The 15,798-nt window shown below is 30.0% G+C and overlaps 2 protein-coding genes across 2 annotated transcripts; one reads left to right on the top strand and one right to left on the bottom strand.

Annotated features, from left to right (window-relative positions):
- Window positions 1-988: 988 nt before the first annotated feature.
- LOC139507042 (uncharacterized) lies at window positions 989-15,111 on the top strand (the record flags this gene model as incomplete). The annotated part of the gene is made up of 2 exons (XM_071295624.1): window positions 989-1,094; window positions 13,302-15,111. A coding segment is annotated over exon 2 (1,770 nt), but the record flags the coding sequence as incomplete, so codon positions are not given.
- LOC139507041 (bromodomain-containing protein DDB_G0270170-like) lies at window positions 5,823-6,133 on the bottom strand (the record flags this gene model as incomplete). The annotated part of the gene is given in 1 exon segment (XM_071295622.1): window positions 5,823-6,133. A coding segment is annotated over 1 exon segment (311 nt), but the record flags the coding sequence as incomplete, so codon positions are not given.
- Window positions 15,112-15,798: the final 687 nt, after the last annotated feature.

The raw sequence follows: 15,798 nt of genomic DNA, 5'->3' as shown, positions 1-15,798 counted from the left end.
CCTTTATAACCCATGTAATTTTCTGATAAAACGGTTGGTTCAAAAATTTGATTTTTTTTTTGTCAAAGGGTCAAAATTTTAAGAAAATTAAACGAGCCAAATTAATTTTAGTTAAAGTGTTAGGTACCACCTTAAGTCTAAACAATTATCAAATCTTGAAAGTTCATTATATTTCTTTGCTTTGACATACCTCAGGAAAATATAATTTTGAATAAGCGCAGTAAATTATTTTTATCTTTAAAGCAATTTAGCCCAATCAGAATAACCTGAAATCAACTGTACTAGTCAATCATTATTAAAATGTCAAGATTTCTCAACAAAACCAAATTTAAAATGTTTCTCATTGCACTTACAGAAGTTGAACATATCAGTAACAAATAAAATTGTAACAAAATTTCACCTGCATGGCTTTTTTCAGAAAGTCACCACATGACATGGATATATATAAGCAAAAGTATTCAATGTTTCAGTAGATAATTTAAGAGGCCCCTCATGGGGGGGGGGGGTCCTAGTAATCACATAATCACCATTTTTTTGCCAATATAATCACATAATCATTAAATATTTGCTTATCTTTAGTAATCAAATAATCATAAACTAAAAATACAGTCCTAGGTAATCAAATAATCATGAAATATTTGGCTTAATAATCAAATAATCATTAAAAAAACGGCCAAGTAATCACATAATCAAAAACCCCATGAGGGCCCTCATTTAAAAATTTGTGTTCCAATTTTAAAATTAGCAAAAACCGAAAATTGTCATGAACATAGCATTGCAATGTTTGACTAAAATATATCGTTTATAAGCTTGTGCTGTGACAAATATAGTAAGACACTGTCACCTTTTGTTATAAATAGTATTGTTACCCTCATGACTAGAACATGTTACCTCTCTGATGATTTTGCTGACTGGCAAATGGTGGTCAAATGGTACAAGGGAGCTAATTAGTTTACTTTTGGAAGGCAAAATTGACCTTCACCTTTACTTCTGAATGGCGTCATCACTGCTGATGACAGAACATTTAATCCAAAAATATTAAAGTTTTTGTCTTATTCAGAAATTGAGAAAATATTGCAAAGATGCTTTGTATAGTAAGTTGAAGACATACATGTAATATGTTGAATATCTCATAACTAAGCAAATCATTTTCCTGACCCATCTGACATGATCAGATTCTGGGCATGGGAGCACATCGCCACATGATGACGGGCACATGCAGTTGTTTCTGTCATTGTAGGGTTAACTATCTCCACACCCATACAAAAATAGATGTGGATAGTAGAATCCACATTGACAGAAACAAGTGCCTGTGCATGGGAGGTTGATGAAAAAACCTTAGGTCAGTATTTGTTATTAATTCGGTATTAGTTTTAATTTTATTCTGTACTCTTACATGTCTTAGTACTTGTGTTTCATACAATTGTACCAATTATTGATACATTTTCTTAATTTTATGGGGACAACAAACTATCGCTTAGAAAGCAAAATGAATTTGGTGTAGGTATAGTCTAACTCAAGAGAGCATTTCTCTTTGTTTTTGATGTTTACTATAAATAGTTTTCTAAAAGGCAATTACATGTATAAAAGTGGTTGCCAATCAAGAGATATTTATTAAAGAGTTTGAAAAATTATTCATGATTCCTTGTACGTCATGTATATGTATATCATATATATATATATAAACATATTAAATATTATTTTACACTTGCTTATACCCCAGGGTATGAATAACTCATGACAAGACGGTTTCATATGAAATAGAATTTAAAAATTAAATCCTCCCACCCACCCCATTTTTTCAAAAAAATTGGATAAAAATCTACTAATTAATTTTAATTGACCTTATGGTGATTTTTATAATGACTTGTAGACTGCTATATGAAAGTGCAGTCAAATGCTTCAGTGTTATAGCGGACTGCAATTTAATAAAATTGAAATTGCGAATTATTAAACTATTAAAATTTTGTATATATAGGTATCCCTCAATGATTTATACATGTAGTATGGACAGATTGAGAAGAAATGGTATTCATCCTCAATTTCTTGTCTGAAACATGATAAGCAAATGCGTTTATTTCTTTCAATGTTGGTATAACGGCCTCTTTCAATTGCTAGGGAATGGGCACTTAGTTTAAATTAATTACTGAATACTGATCGATCAGTTTTGAGTTTACATATATCAATATATGGGGCCTTTTTCTAATTCTTTTAGTATGACAAAAGAAATTTAATTTTTCCCATTTATTGATAAATCAATTCCTAATTTGATAAGCCTGGTCATAGATTCTTTGTTGGATAGTATTTATGTGATATTATAAATTTATAGTATCAAAAGTGAGATGACCAAAACCTAATTTATTTAACCAGTCTTTTACAATGTTAACCCTTTTACTTGTTTTCTCTACATTATTATATAGTTCACAGTGTGGTTTAGAAATTTTATAGCTGAAAGCGGAATTTGAAAGTACAAAAGGGGTTCTGTTTGTCTCAGCTAAACAGGCTACACTTGCTGTTTTATAAAAAAGTGGTATGATTGCCATTGAGACATCCATCCACAAAAGACCAATATGACACAAACATTAACAAATATAGGTTACAGTACGACCTTCAACAATGAGTAAAGCCCATACTGCATAGTCAGCTATAAAAGTCCCTGATAAGACATTGTAAAACAATTCAAGCGAGAAAACTATTAGCCTTATTTATGTAAAAGAAATGAAAGAAAAACAAATATGTAACACATAAACAAACGACAACCACTGAATTACAGGCTCTTGACTTGGGACAGGCACATTCATACTCCTAAGATTTCTTTAAATAAATCTAATATGTAAATGTTAAATGGATCTAAATCTTTGAACACTAATGGCTTACACCCCAAACTTCACTCCCATAAAGAGTTATTGGAACAACTATTGATTCAGGATATGCCTGGTTTCTATGAAGTTAAACTTGTTAAAATATTAAAAGAAAGCTGTGAAAATGGCAAAATTTGATTTAACAGATAGGGACTTTTTATTGGTGGTATGACACCTATAATGTGAATAAATTCTACAAATGTTCTACAGAAAGATAAAAGATCAATCTTCTTAAAACATTGGTTCGAACCCCCCCCCCCCCCCCCCCTGTAATATTTTGGAAAATAAAAATGGGCCATTATTTGGTATGTAAAGTAGAGGAATCTATGGTATCTCGGCCTATAACATAATCAGCCACCCAAAATCTTTAAGATCCAAATATAATTTTATCTAAATTACACAGCTTTTTTACATTCTTTGCTCATTATGTTAATAAATGTGTACATCAATGTTTTTTTCCAATAATAGGGCTATTAAAGATAAATTGTTCGAAAACCTTGAAAAAAGTGGACATTTGAGGATGAAATGAAACTCATCCTAAAAGCATTTGTAATAAAGAATAACATATTATATTATTTTTTTTAAATTTTGAATTACAATATATATATATATATGTCATGTATGTTTAATTAATGTATAATTAGTCATGTTACTTAACTTACATCATTAAGTTGAGTACAAACCTTTTTTAACCATGTTACATACATATTCCCTATGATATATATATTCAAGGGGCAGCTTGGTGTCTAAATATTTGACTTAATAGAATTTTCCTTTCAAACTTCTGTAAATTTGCTTACACTTTTTAATCTAAAATGTTGGGGTCACAGACAATTAAAATAATTCCAATAAAATAATACAATGAAATTATTTTTTATATTAAACACAGGTTGAATGGTGAAACTATGTTGTCTTATTTTAAATAACCTTTACAAATGATACAATTGGTTTAAATTCAAAATCGGAATTGCTTTCATCAATTATAAAACAAGTTTATGAAATACAAAATGAAACTAGGATTCAATGGCCTTATTTTTCTAAAGAAATAAAAATTTATATCCCCCTTGATTTTGTAATGGATTTTTTTTAATTAAGAAAGAAACTCATTAATTTTTTGTTCAAGTTTTGTCAATAATTTAAATGTTTTCCATGTTGTTTGGATGGTTCATTCCCTCTATTCCCACTTTTTATAAATCTGGTAAGAAAAGGTAAAATTTCATGTGGGAATAGGAGGAAAACTTGTGCAAACAAAGGATTAAACTGTACAAACAAAGGATTAAACTGTACAAACATTTTTTAATCAAGTGTTAATTGATCAGTGTGTTTTTTATTAGAAGAAGTTATTTTTCTGTATGAATTCTGTTTTTTTTTTAAATAAAATAAATATGAAAGAAATTAAAACAAATATAATTAAATTATTTTATTACTTTTACAACACAAATTCAACAAATTCAAGCATGCATAATATAACACAGATTATACAACAGCACTAAATCAAATCACACATTGTAGCACAAACATTAGACAGTCTATTAAAGTGTATCAATCTATTCCACGTGAAGAAGGTGGGAGACTGCATCACCAAACTCTACTGTTGTGACTTCCTGGTTGCGATGTCTAACCTTAAGTTCGTCTAATCTATTGTTGATTTCAACATACTTCTTTTTGGGGGCCACTCTCTTCCCACCGGCTGCATACTGGTCAGGGCATTGAAGGCTTCCTCATGTTTCAGAAGTTTAATTAGGTGAAAGATATTTGGATGTGAACATGTGACATGTTCTTCAGCTTGCTGTGCCTTCCCTCTAGATGATTTGTTGTTCTTGGTCCTTGTGTTAAGTAGTGGTTCCAAAGGTGACTAGTTCTTCATCGTAGATGATTGGAATTGGTGTCAGCTCATTTGTGCAACGAACTTTCATTCTCTGGAGGACATCGTCTACTTTCAGCTGCATGGGGTCAGACCCATGGTTGTGATTTGCTGAGATTTTGGTTGGTATGGTGTTCAAAGTATTGATGGTGGCAAGACAGTTTGAAGTTGAACACTTCCAGTAAGTTCTTATGCCCCTTTTGTTCTTTGCCTTGAATCTTAAACCAACTGTGTACAAGGTTTTGGTTCCCGAGTCTGTTTGTAACAAACTTTACTTGTAGTTGTGCATTAGCCATTGTAACTGAATAATGACTTGACTGGATAAGGACCACAATTTATATCAATTTTTAATGCTTTGAAGTAAAGTTTACAGTTTTCACCCATTATTTTATACCTTAAAGTTTGATTAATGGTCCAAGTAATCATATTTTTAGAGTATGTTTTATTCCACATCTGAATATTATACTTGGTTATAATATTATTTATATCACGATTTATTAGTACAGTAGACAATTTTTTAAGGTAACATATTCAAAAAATTTAAAATAAATCTAACTCCAATCTATCTATCATAATTTTTCTTTATTTTTAAGTATTTCTTTGATGAAAAAAGAAACATATTACAAATAAACAAGGTATTATACCTGAACAGTGTACCAAATATGTTATGCTTTGAAAAAAATACAGGTGAAATTCTAATTAACCTTGATTGTTATAAAAACAAATTATTTATCAAAACATCTATTGTTATTTGCAAGTGGGAATAGAAGGAATAGTATTTTTAAAAAGTGGGAATAGGAGGAAGACACCGTTTGGATGTTCTCCTTAATTAGTGAAGGTATAGCAGGATTTGAAGCATAAATCTGTAAATTTATTATTTTTTGTAAAGTTCTAATTTACCTTACTTGCAATCTTTACTCTTTTAGATAATTGTCATTTAATTTTTAATGTTTGAAAATAAATAAGGAATCTTAAATCTGAATAATTTAGCAAAAAACTTTTTTACCAGTCAGAGGTTTAACCTGTAAATATTTACACACACGAGATAATTTTTATTGCATGTTATTTGTAAATTAATCATCAAAGAAAATTACATACCTGTAAGAACTGATACGCTGATGTCTTTGGTTTAAAATAGTCCTCTTTCTGGAAGTTAGCTTGAAGACTGTCAGTCTGTGTACCTATGGAAACTTTGTCTTGATGGCATGAACAAGCTTTACCGGTCAAAAGAAACTTAGAACAACATTTACAGTTCAATGTACACCTTACAGTTGGTTGGTTTGGCACATGGTTAGGTAGTTGATTCTGAGGATTCTGTTGAAATGTAGTGTGGTATGACTGTTGATGGTTATAGTTGTTCATATACGGATAAGATGTTGGAAGGTTATTGCTAGCGTTGTAATCCATACTTGCACAGAGAATGATTATATATAAATCAAAGAATTAACATGCTACTATAAATAGCAAAGAGAATTTTAGTTGTTTTAATATTTCATTAATTTTAATTGGTTAATTTCATACAGCCATCAATTGATTGGACAGTGAAATACAAGATTTGTGTCAAAAGTAGAGAAGGTTAGTAAGAACCTGTATGAATGGCTTCTTCTGACACTTATCTCCTATCTTACAATACACAATTTAGTATGGTATGGTTTCAAAAAAATGACATCAGATGGGCATGTATAATGACAATAAACTTTTAATTACCTGTGTGTGAAAACACAAAAATAAAATGCAATATTTGTTTTGATAACAAAATAAAATTATCATTCCTGTTTTTTAACATGGCATTCAAATTAATTAATATGCATTAACTTTTATTGATCCTTTAATAAGGATCTTCACCCCCAATAAAAATCAAGGAAATCCTTATTTAACCATAGCCAAAATTAATTTTCACAACACTGTACACATACCTGTAACTTTGAATTTAGATAACCTTGAATTTCTCTAGTTATCATTTTGATAAAGTCTTCCTCAATGTGTCTATTTTAGTGAGAATTTTAATAAAAGTCTTATCCAGTGTGTATGGAGTATATTTATATCTTTATACAACTATGTTATATATATATATAAGTAAGCATAGAAACCTCATAGTTGGCTTGCTTAAGACTTACTGAAAATATTGACAATTCTGTGTTTAGGGGGTCTAAAATTCAGTTTGGAAGCTTCAAATTACTTCTTACCATAAAGATTCAACACCCATTTTAACATGTAATTTCAGTAAATGGACAGAAAGGACAGGATAAAAAGTCTCAAATTTGAAAGGACAAAAAGTAACAAATAAATTTTTGACACTTAGTAGTTTAAATATAATTAGGAATATTTTCATTTTATTATACATTTACATTTTTAAGTAAAGGAAAATGCTCAAAAACCTTAATAAATGAAAATGAATAAAATTTTAATTATGCAAAGGATATATTTTTGGCAAATAAAGCCATTTAAGTAACAAGTCACTTTGAAATATTGTTTTCACAACAATTATTTGATCATTATTGATATTTAATAAATAAATGTAATTACGAAATTGCTTTTTACATGTCTATTATTAGAAATACAAAAAATATTTTTTCAAATTAATTATTTTTTGTTTCAAGAAAAATAATCTCAAAACTGAATTGTGACTTTTTGTCCTGTGACTTTCTGTCCTACATTCATATCTTCATCATGTTCATCCCTCTTCTTAATATAGCATGCATTATATCAAGAAATGAATTGGGGAAGGTGTATAAAAAAGGGTTATATATACTGTTTACATTAGGAACTATATTCGCAGACAACGAAAACCAAAGGACGATAGTTCTGTGTCCTTGGACCTAATACGACAGAAACAAATCTGAATAAAACTTTGATTGACCTAAGCTTAGGAAATTATGAGATAGTTGGCCAAGTTTCATGGCCTTTGGACATGTATTATAGAAACTTGGGTCATTTTAGTATTGACATTTGGATGCTAAGTTTTTAGGTTTAAATCAAATTGGTCTTTAGAAATAAAAATTAAAAAAAAAAATCTATTTAAATGCTCTTGAATATTATAGGGTTATTGCATGAATATTGGGGAATATTGTCCCGAGTAGAATCTTATATTGCACGAGCTTGCGAGTGCAATATATGTTCTATGAGGGACAATATTCCCCAATATTCATGCAATAACCCTTTTATTGTATAGCAATATAATATTTAAAAGTAAAAATTTGTTTAAACTTAATTTTGACGTTGATGACGTCATGAATTTTTGAAGATTTATTGCACTAGTGCAATACTGGAATTTATTGCACGCTAACTTTTGGTTACTTTCTGTGGGAAATATTATATTGCTATACAATAATATATTATATTGCATTAAAGCATTGGAACATTATTTTTTTTATGAGATTTATTATAACTATTTCAAAGTTAAATTTATATGAGCCTATGCCTGAAAAAAAGATTTTCAAATTAAAAGGGAATCCTCACATAAACATGATTTATTTCAACCAATTGAAGTTTTTGATGTTTTTAAACCATAACTTATTCTTTTTTATTAATTAAAGGTACTTTGAGAGAAAATTACAAAAAGCATAACACATGAGGATAATATAAATATGGTCTTAAGTCATGTAATAATGAGAATTATATAAAGGTGATTTAAACGGTATCCCATATATTTCAATATATAAATGCGCACAGAAGCTATAAGAATTGAAAATTAGTAACTTTTTGGTCATTTATATGCTGACGTGTCATGATACAAGAAGTCTAATTGCAAAAGGACTCTGGTATTCAACTTTTTTGTAGACAGTATATATATATATTCTGATGACCAGTTTTTTTTCACTTTTCAAAGGAAAATATGCATGTAGTTTTAGTCTCAATTATTAATTGGCATATATTTGGACCATTTACTATCTTTAACATGCTTGAGAAGAAAGTAATGGTTTCATATGAATGAATAAGGTGTACTAATCATTGTAAAGTGTATTTTTTACAGATTTAGGTGGTGTTAAGACGTACCGTATTTAACCTATTCATTTTTAAGTCTATTAATTAACATGATTAAAGTCCTTGGATATCTTATTGAAAGAAATGAAAAATGTCATACAACGAAATCAATGAAAACTGATGGCCTAATTTATTTACATAAAACTGGAGGAAAAACAAATTTAGCAAGTGTAAACTTTGCAGGCTGAAGGTATGAGTAAATATATTTTCCAGTAAATAAAGGAAAATACTGATTGAAATTGAGTGGATTATTTTGAGTGGATATTACTTTAAAACCTTTCTCTATAACTGTTTAATTAAATTTTTTTTAAATTGAAATAATGAAAGAGTTTGATTAAGTCATTTTAAGTGTTCTTATTTCTATTTTCATTGTAAACAGTGATAATCACAATGATTTATTTTTACAAAAAAATACAAATGTTTTGCCTGTCACAAGGAAACTCATCAGGTTGGTTTTGCACTGAATATAGCATTGCATTTTGCACTGGTTTTGATATTTTCCTTTATTGTACAGATGTTCAAAATGGGTTCAGTTAAGGTCAAGGTGGTTGCACTTTGTGTATGTAAGAACTGATTAGGTAAAGGTTAATTTATATTACATTATATATTTTTATTTAAATCATAATAAATTAAGGTTCTTCATTCATTCAATTTCCAGCATGAATATAATTTTTGTTTCTCAGTTAATAAACATGTTTTTTTATTGTTCAGGTGGGTCTCCAATTATCACTTTTATTACTTTCAACGGTTCATTCCCTCTATTCCCACTTTTTATAAATCTGGTAAGAAAAGGTAAAATTTCATGTGGGAATAGAAGGAAAACTTGTGCAAACAAAGGATTATACTGTACAAACATGTTTTAATCAACTGTTAATTGACCAGTGTTTTTTTTTTTATTAGAACAGGTAATAAGTTATTTTTGCAGATTCAAAGATTCAGATTCAATAGTTTATTAAAGTCTCACCACATACAACATGATTAAAACAAGATACAATTATAAAATTAATTATACAGCAAATATAGTTAAAACAATTAAATATATGTATGTGCCATTCTTAAAAGAATTATGAGAGACTATTAAAATACATATACTACTTATTCATTTTATAAAATACTACAAATATAGTATTTAATGATATAAAATACTGTTTCTCCTTGTTAAAATGTTATTGCAGGTTTTGGCAACAATATTACAAATATTGTTATTTTTAAACATATATATAAATTTTTCTTCATCAGACAAGTTTAAAAACATATCATTATGACACAATATATCAATAAAAAGAGCATGTCTTAGATCTAAGTACATGTTTTTCATCCTCTAAAATTCTTTCATCACTGACCATTTAAAAACTTTATAATTAATTCTATTATTGTCCATTTTTGTACATTTGGACCAGTGTCTAAAAATATTTGTCCACTGTTTAACACATGGTGGATTCCAGCATAAATAAGATTATACTTGGTTATAATATCATTTATATCATGATTTATTAGTAAAGCAGACAATTTTTTAAAGTTACAAATTCAAAAATTTAAAAATAAATCTGGGGCCTGTTTCACGAAGCTATCCTAAGACATGTCATAAGATATATCTTAGGACATATCTTATGATCCTCTTATGACTATCCTAGGACATATCTCAGACCTCGTCTCGAAGCTGTCTTAGGATGGTCTTACCATAAACTACTGTATTTACAGTTAACGTATTAATTGATATAATTAGATAATTTGCAAAATTTATATAAAAAAATGTAATATGTATAAAAATTAACTATTATAAATAATTCACCAATATATATGAACAAAATTCGGGAGGGGGGGAGATTAATTATGACATTTTTTTTGTACAAGTGTGTTGAATTCATTTTCCACTGTATCGGTTCAAAAGGTAAAAGGATAAAATCGTGCATTCTTGATATCTATACATTGAATTTTCATTGTTGACAAATCATGACAATCCGTCAATCTATAAAGATTAATTGATAAGCAGGAAAAGGAGGATAGATAATTATATAATATCAAGATAAGTTGCAAAATTAATATAAAAAATGAGTGTAGTTTATAAAAAAAAACTTATGATTATCCTAAGACCATCATAAGACACCTCTTGTGTAGTCCTAGCTTTTTGACCAACTTTAAGAGATGTCCTAATTTAGGACCACGTTGTGAAACCCACTTAGGACTAAGATATGTCATAAGACCATCCTAAGACATGTCTTAGTCCAAAGACAGCTTCGTGAAACTGGGCCCTGACTCCAATCTATTTATCATAATTTTTCTTTATCTGAAGTACATGCAAATTCAAAAGTTTAAAAATAAATCTAACTCCAATCTATTTATCATAATTTTTCTCTATTTTTAAGTATTTCTTTGATGAAAAAAGAAACATATTACAAATAAACCAGGTATTATACCTAAACAGTGTACCAAATATGTTATGCTTTAAAAAAAAAATACAGGTAAATCTTAGGTGAAATTCTAATTAACCCTGATTGTTATAAAAACAAATTATTTATCAAAACATCTATTGTTATTTGCAAGTGGGAATAGAAGGAATAGTATTTTTAAAAAGTGGGAATAGGAGGAAGACACCCTTTCAACCCATGCCCTGTCATCGTTTATTGGGGGGCTGTTGTTTATTAAGAAATTAACTTTTTACACAATGCCAGGTGTTAGGACTTTAAGGACTTCATTTACCTGTAGTTTATTTACCTGAAATAATATTGCATATAATTTTATAATCTTTATTCAAAAATGTTTTAAAAATTAAATTGTTAATTCTTATTAATCTAAAATATAGACTTATTTGGACTTAAATATTAGGTAAAAGTGTTGAAAATTAATCAAAACCAGATTTTTCAGTTCAAACTGATGTCAGAATGCCCTTTTTAAAATATCTATATATATATAGATAATATTTTCAAATCAACATGGATTTTTATTATCCTGTTCAATAATATACTGTTCTTTCAAATTGTAAAAACTATTTGTTATATCAAGTGGTATTTTGCTGTCAAATTTCATGTTATAATTAATAGATTATTCTCTTTAACTTCTTTTAATCATTGACATTTGTGGAGCCTAATCAACTTTTGTTGAAAAAGAGAGACATAACAACCCTACATTCCATTGTTGACAGCTGTATCCATAAAAATTCACTCTGTGGTTAAAAGATTTGAAATTTAAATTAATTTATCAAACTACTCTGGATTTGTACCAAACATGGTCAGAAGGTTGTTTATGATCTTAAGATTATTATCCATAAGTAAATTTCTCCAGTCATGCTTCAATGATTCCCTAAATAATCAACCAATTTATTTCCCACAAAAAGGGGGGGGGGCGGCCCCCCAAGGCCCCCTCTCGATCAGCCTTTGCATACAGGTCTCATGTGGACAGTTGTCTTATTGGCAAAAATACCATGTCTCCTTTTTTATACATAGTCACCTTTAATTATTTTACTTAATTATTCAATTCAACCAGAGACATATAATAATTGTATTATATGTCTCTGATTCAACTTAAATTTTTATTCAACATTACAACTTATATACAGCTAAGAATTAATTTATACAGCTGTAGGGGTTAAATGGGCCATTGCATTTACAAAATCCAATTTTGCAATTTCCCCCCAAAAATAGATTATGACAATGCTGATTAAAAAACTTAACTAATGAACACATTACAAAGCCTTTTTAAGTTATTGTCAGAAGTGTTAAAAATCCCCTTTTTTTTTATGAATAAAGCCCCATAAATCCAAAACTTAAAATCTGAAATTACAAAAAAAGTGAAAGGGAGCTTTCAATTATAGATATAAACAATTCACCAAAGTTTCATGGACATTGGTGAAAGCCTTTTTGAGTTATTGTCCGAAGTGTTGAAAATCACCCCTTTTTTATGAATAAAGCCCCATAAATCCAAAACTTAAAATCTGAAATTAAAAAAAAAACGAACGGGAGCTTACGCCAATAGATATAAACAATTCACTTAAGTTTTATGGATATAGGTGAAGGTGTTTTTGAGTTATTGCCCGAAGTGTGGACGACAGACGGACGGACGGATGGACATACAGACCGACGGACAACGGTATACCATAATACATCCCGTCCCAGGCGTATAATAAAAACAGTCTAAAAATGACAAAAATTGTGAGAGTAAACAATTTGATTAACGATCATAAGTTAACACAGAAATGTAAAGTATAAAATCCCTAGATACCGTAAGGGACGACATCAAGAGTTCAATGAAGGATAAAAAACTTAATTCACATAGTTTTTTCACTGACCTTCTATCCCCCTCTTAACTTATTTTGGGGAAAAATTGATTAACCCATATGGTTATCATGGTTATATATGTAAAAATCAACGTCGGATAACCAAATCTTGTAGCAGTTCAACCCCCCACCCCCAAACTATTTGAAATAAGTTTTTTATCTTACATTGATCTTTTGATGTCGTCCCTAAGAATCCATTGTTTTATCAGTCATGAATTAGAACAGTAGTCAGCAAAATTATTTATTCTTGATAGTGTTATTGATTTGGGAAAAAATCTCAAAAAATCAATTTTAGTAACAATTTCAATTTATATTTCAGTGAGGTTGTGCCGTCACCAGCAGGCATATTTTACTCTATCATGTCATCAGACAGCAAGAGACATTGTTGCATGTGCAACACCTGCAATGGGAAATTTGTGAACATAAAGACCTTTCGTTTACACTGCAAGAATGCACATGATGAACATATAAACAATTTGGCAGATGTGCAGAACTTCTCTGATGTAGACCACCTTTACAATTTGCAGAAAAGCCAGGAGAAAGATGTTTATCAGACACCACTTTTTGATGGATCTTCAAGAACAATATTTGACGCAATAGCAGAACATATGCTAATTTTTTCAACGAACAATGGCATGTCAAAAGCAGCTCTTACAGAGTGTTTACAGCATGAGAAACATATCCTTCCACAGCCTAACCTTCTTCCAGCAACCTATAAAGAAGCACTTAATATCATCAAGCCACTTCTGATGCCAATTATACAGTACAAATGCTGCATTAATGACTGTAAATGCTTCCCAATAAATGATGATGTCCGCAATTGCTCAGTGTGTAACGAACTGCTACATTACAAAGACAGTAATAGGTGTAGGAAAACTTACAACTACATGCCTGTTGTTCCTAGGATCAACCGCTGGTACGGTACAAAAAATCTTGCAAAACTTATACATGCAGATAAGGTGAAAATAAATGGCCAACTTAGTGACTATACTGATGGTAAAATATTCATAGATCAGATGAAACATGGTATTTTTAAAGATTCTGATGTATCTAGCTGTGTACCACTAGCTTTGTTCACAGATGGAGTTAATCCAAATAAAAACACTGCAGCCTTAAAATCGATGTGGCCTATCATTCTTACTTGGATAACTCTTCCACAGGATATCCGCTATGTCTTAGGTCCAATGATGTTATTGGGAATCGTACCAGGTCATGGACGTAAAGAACCAAAATCTCTTGACCCCTACATATCGATTCTAGTTGATGAACTACTTGTGAACATGGAATCAAAGATGTATGACTCCCATAAAGAGGCACCTGTAACTGTGAAGATAGCTTTGCTGCAGTACTTATGCGACATCCCTGCTTTTTCCAAGCTGCTGCATTTATCAGGCCAAGCTGCATTGAGATCCTGTGTGTTTTGTAAAGAAGATGGTGTCCGAAGCAACACACTGAACAAGACTTTACATGTATGTAATAGGCAATTTTTACCAGCAGATTCACCACTACGACTTGATAGTAAATCATTTGCCATAAAGAGTGCAATAAACAGTACCAGACCTGAGTCTTTCACTAATGAGGAAGAAATGGCAGCAAGACGGGAGTTTGACCAAAAACCAAACAAAAATCAAAAGACAAATTTTCAAAAGCAAACTGGTGTAAAGGGTATCCATCCACTTACTTCACTACCATATTTTGATAGACTTAAACAGATGCAGACTGATGGCATGCACACTATCTCTGATGTCATCAGCAACATCCTAGACTTGATAAGTGGCAAGACAGACACCATTAAAGTTCGTAACTGTGAGAAACAATACCAACGATTTGAAGAGACATGGCCAAATATGAAGAGAAAGGCACCAGATGCACCTTGTGCCAAACCATCAAAGCAGCGCAAGAAAACTCAACTGCCAAAACCCAAATCTACTCCCACTAGTCTTGAAGAGGCACCTACAATACCAGAGGCACCTACAATACCAGAGGCACCATGGTCACTTTCCAAATTAAAAATTAAGGTTGCAGACAAAAGAGCTGGTTCAATAGAATACCCAAAAGGTTTTGACTACACTCCAGCTGATCACTTCACCCGACAATGGACTCTGAGAACCATGCATGGAAAGCAACAAGTAAGTAATTTCTTAAATTGTTATGTTTTAGAGGCATGTAACCTGTGGATATTTTCAGGGTTTTTAAATTTTTGAAGCAAATTCATAAATACTTTATACTCTTTCGTCCCTCTTTTATAATAATATTTTTAAAATATTTGTAATAATTTTTTTTCAAATCACCATCACCAAAATCATTAAAATTCAAATCAAATATTGGTCCAAGATTACATAATTTTATGCCAGAATCACAGGTGAAGAGTTATCAATCTGAAAATTATTTTGAGTTTATCCAAATATTGCCATTGAAGCTAGACAAATCCTGGTGTTTTTCAATATATTCATTGATATTTGAAAAGTCGGTTTTTTTAATCTCTCAAACATGTTAAATTTTTTTTTGTTGAAATTTCTTGATCATATTAGAATTGTGTAACGTACCTTTGTAGTAAATTTACCCTTTTTGTTGTTAAAATCTGAGAATCTGGCTTCTTAGAAATTTAAAGTCAAAGTGAGCTAGGATATATATATGTATTTTGAGATAAGATCCTTTACATATATATATCTAATTGTTTATAAATGGACCTGTATTGAGTCCATGATAATCTCTGCAACCTCATGTTTATTAGTTTAAGATAAAAAAAAAAAAAAAAAAAAAAAAAAACACCAGTGTTAATTATTTTCAAATCAATATATTGATTCAAAGCTCCA

The sequence above is a fragment of the Mytilus edulis genome, unplaced genomic scaffold (genome assembly GCF_963676685.1).
Source record: "Mytilus edulis unplaced genomic scaffold, xbMytEdul2.2 SCAFFOLD_2260, whole genome shotgun sequence".
NCBI classification, from domain to species: domain Eukaryota; kingdom Metazoa; phylum Mollusca; class Bivalvia; order Mytilida; family Mytilidae; genus Mytilus; species Mytilus edulis.
Note: the sequence above shows the minus strand (reverse complement) of the source record. Positions and strands in the feature narration are given on the sequence as shown.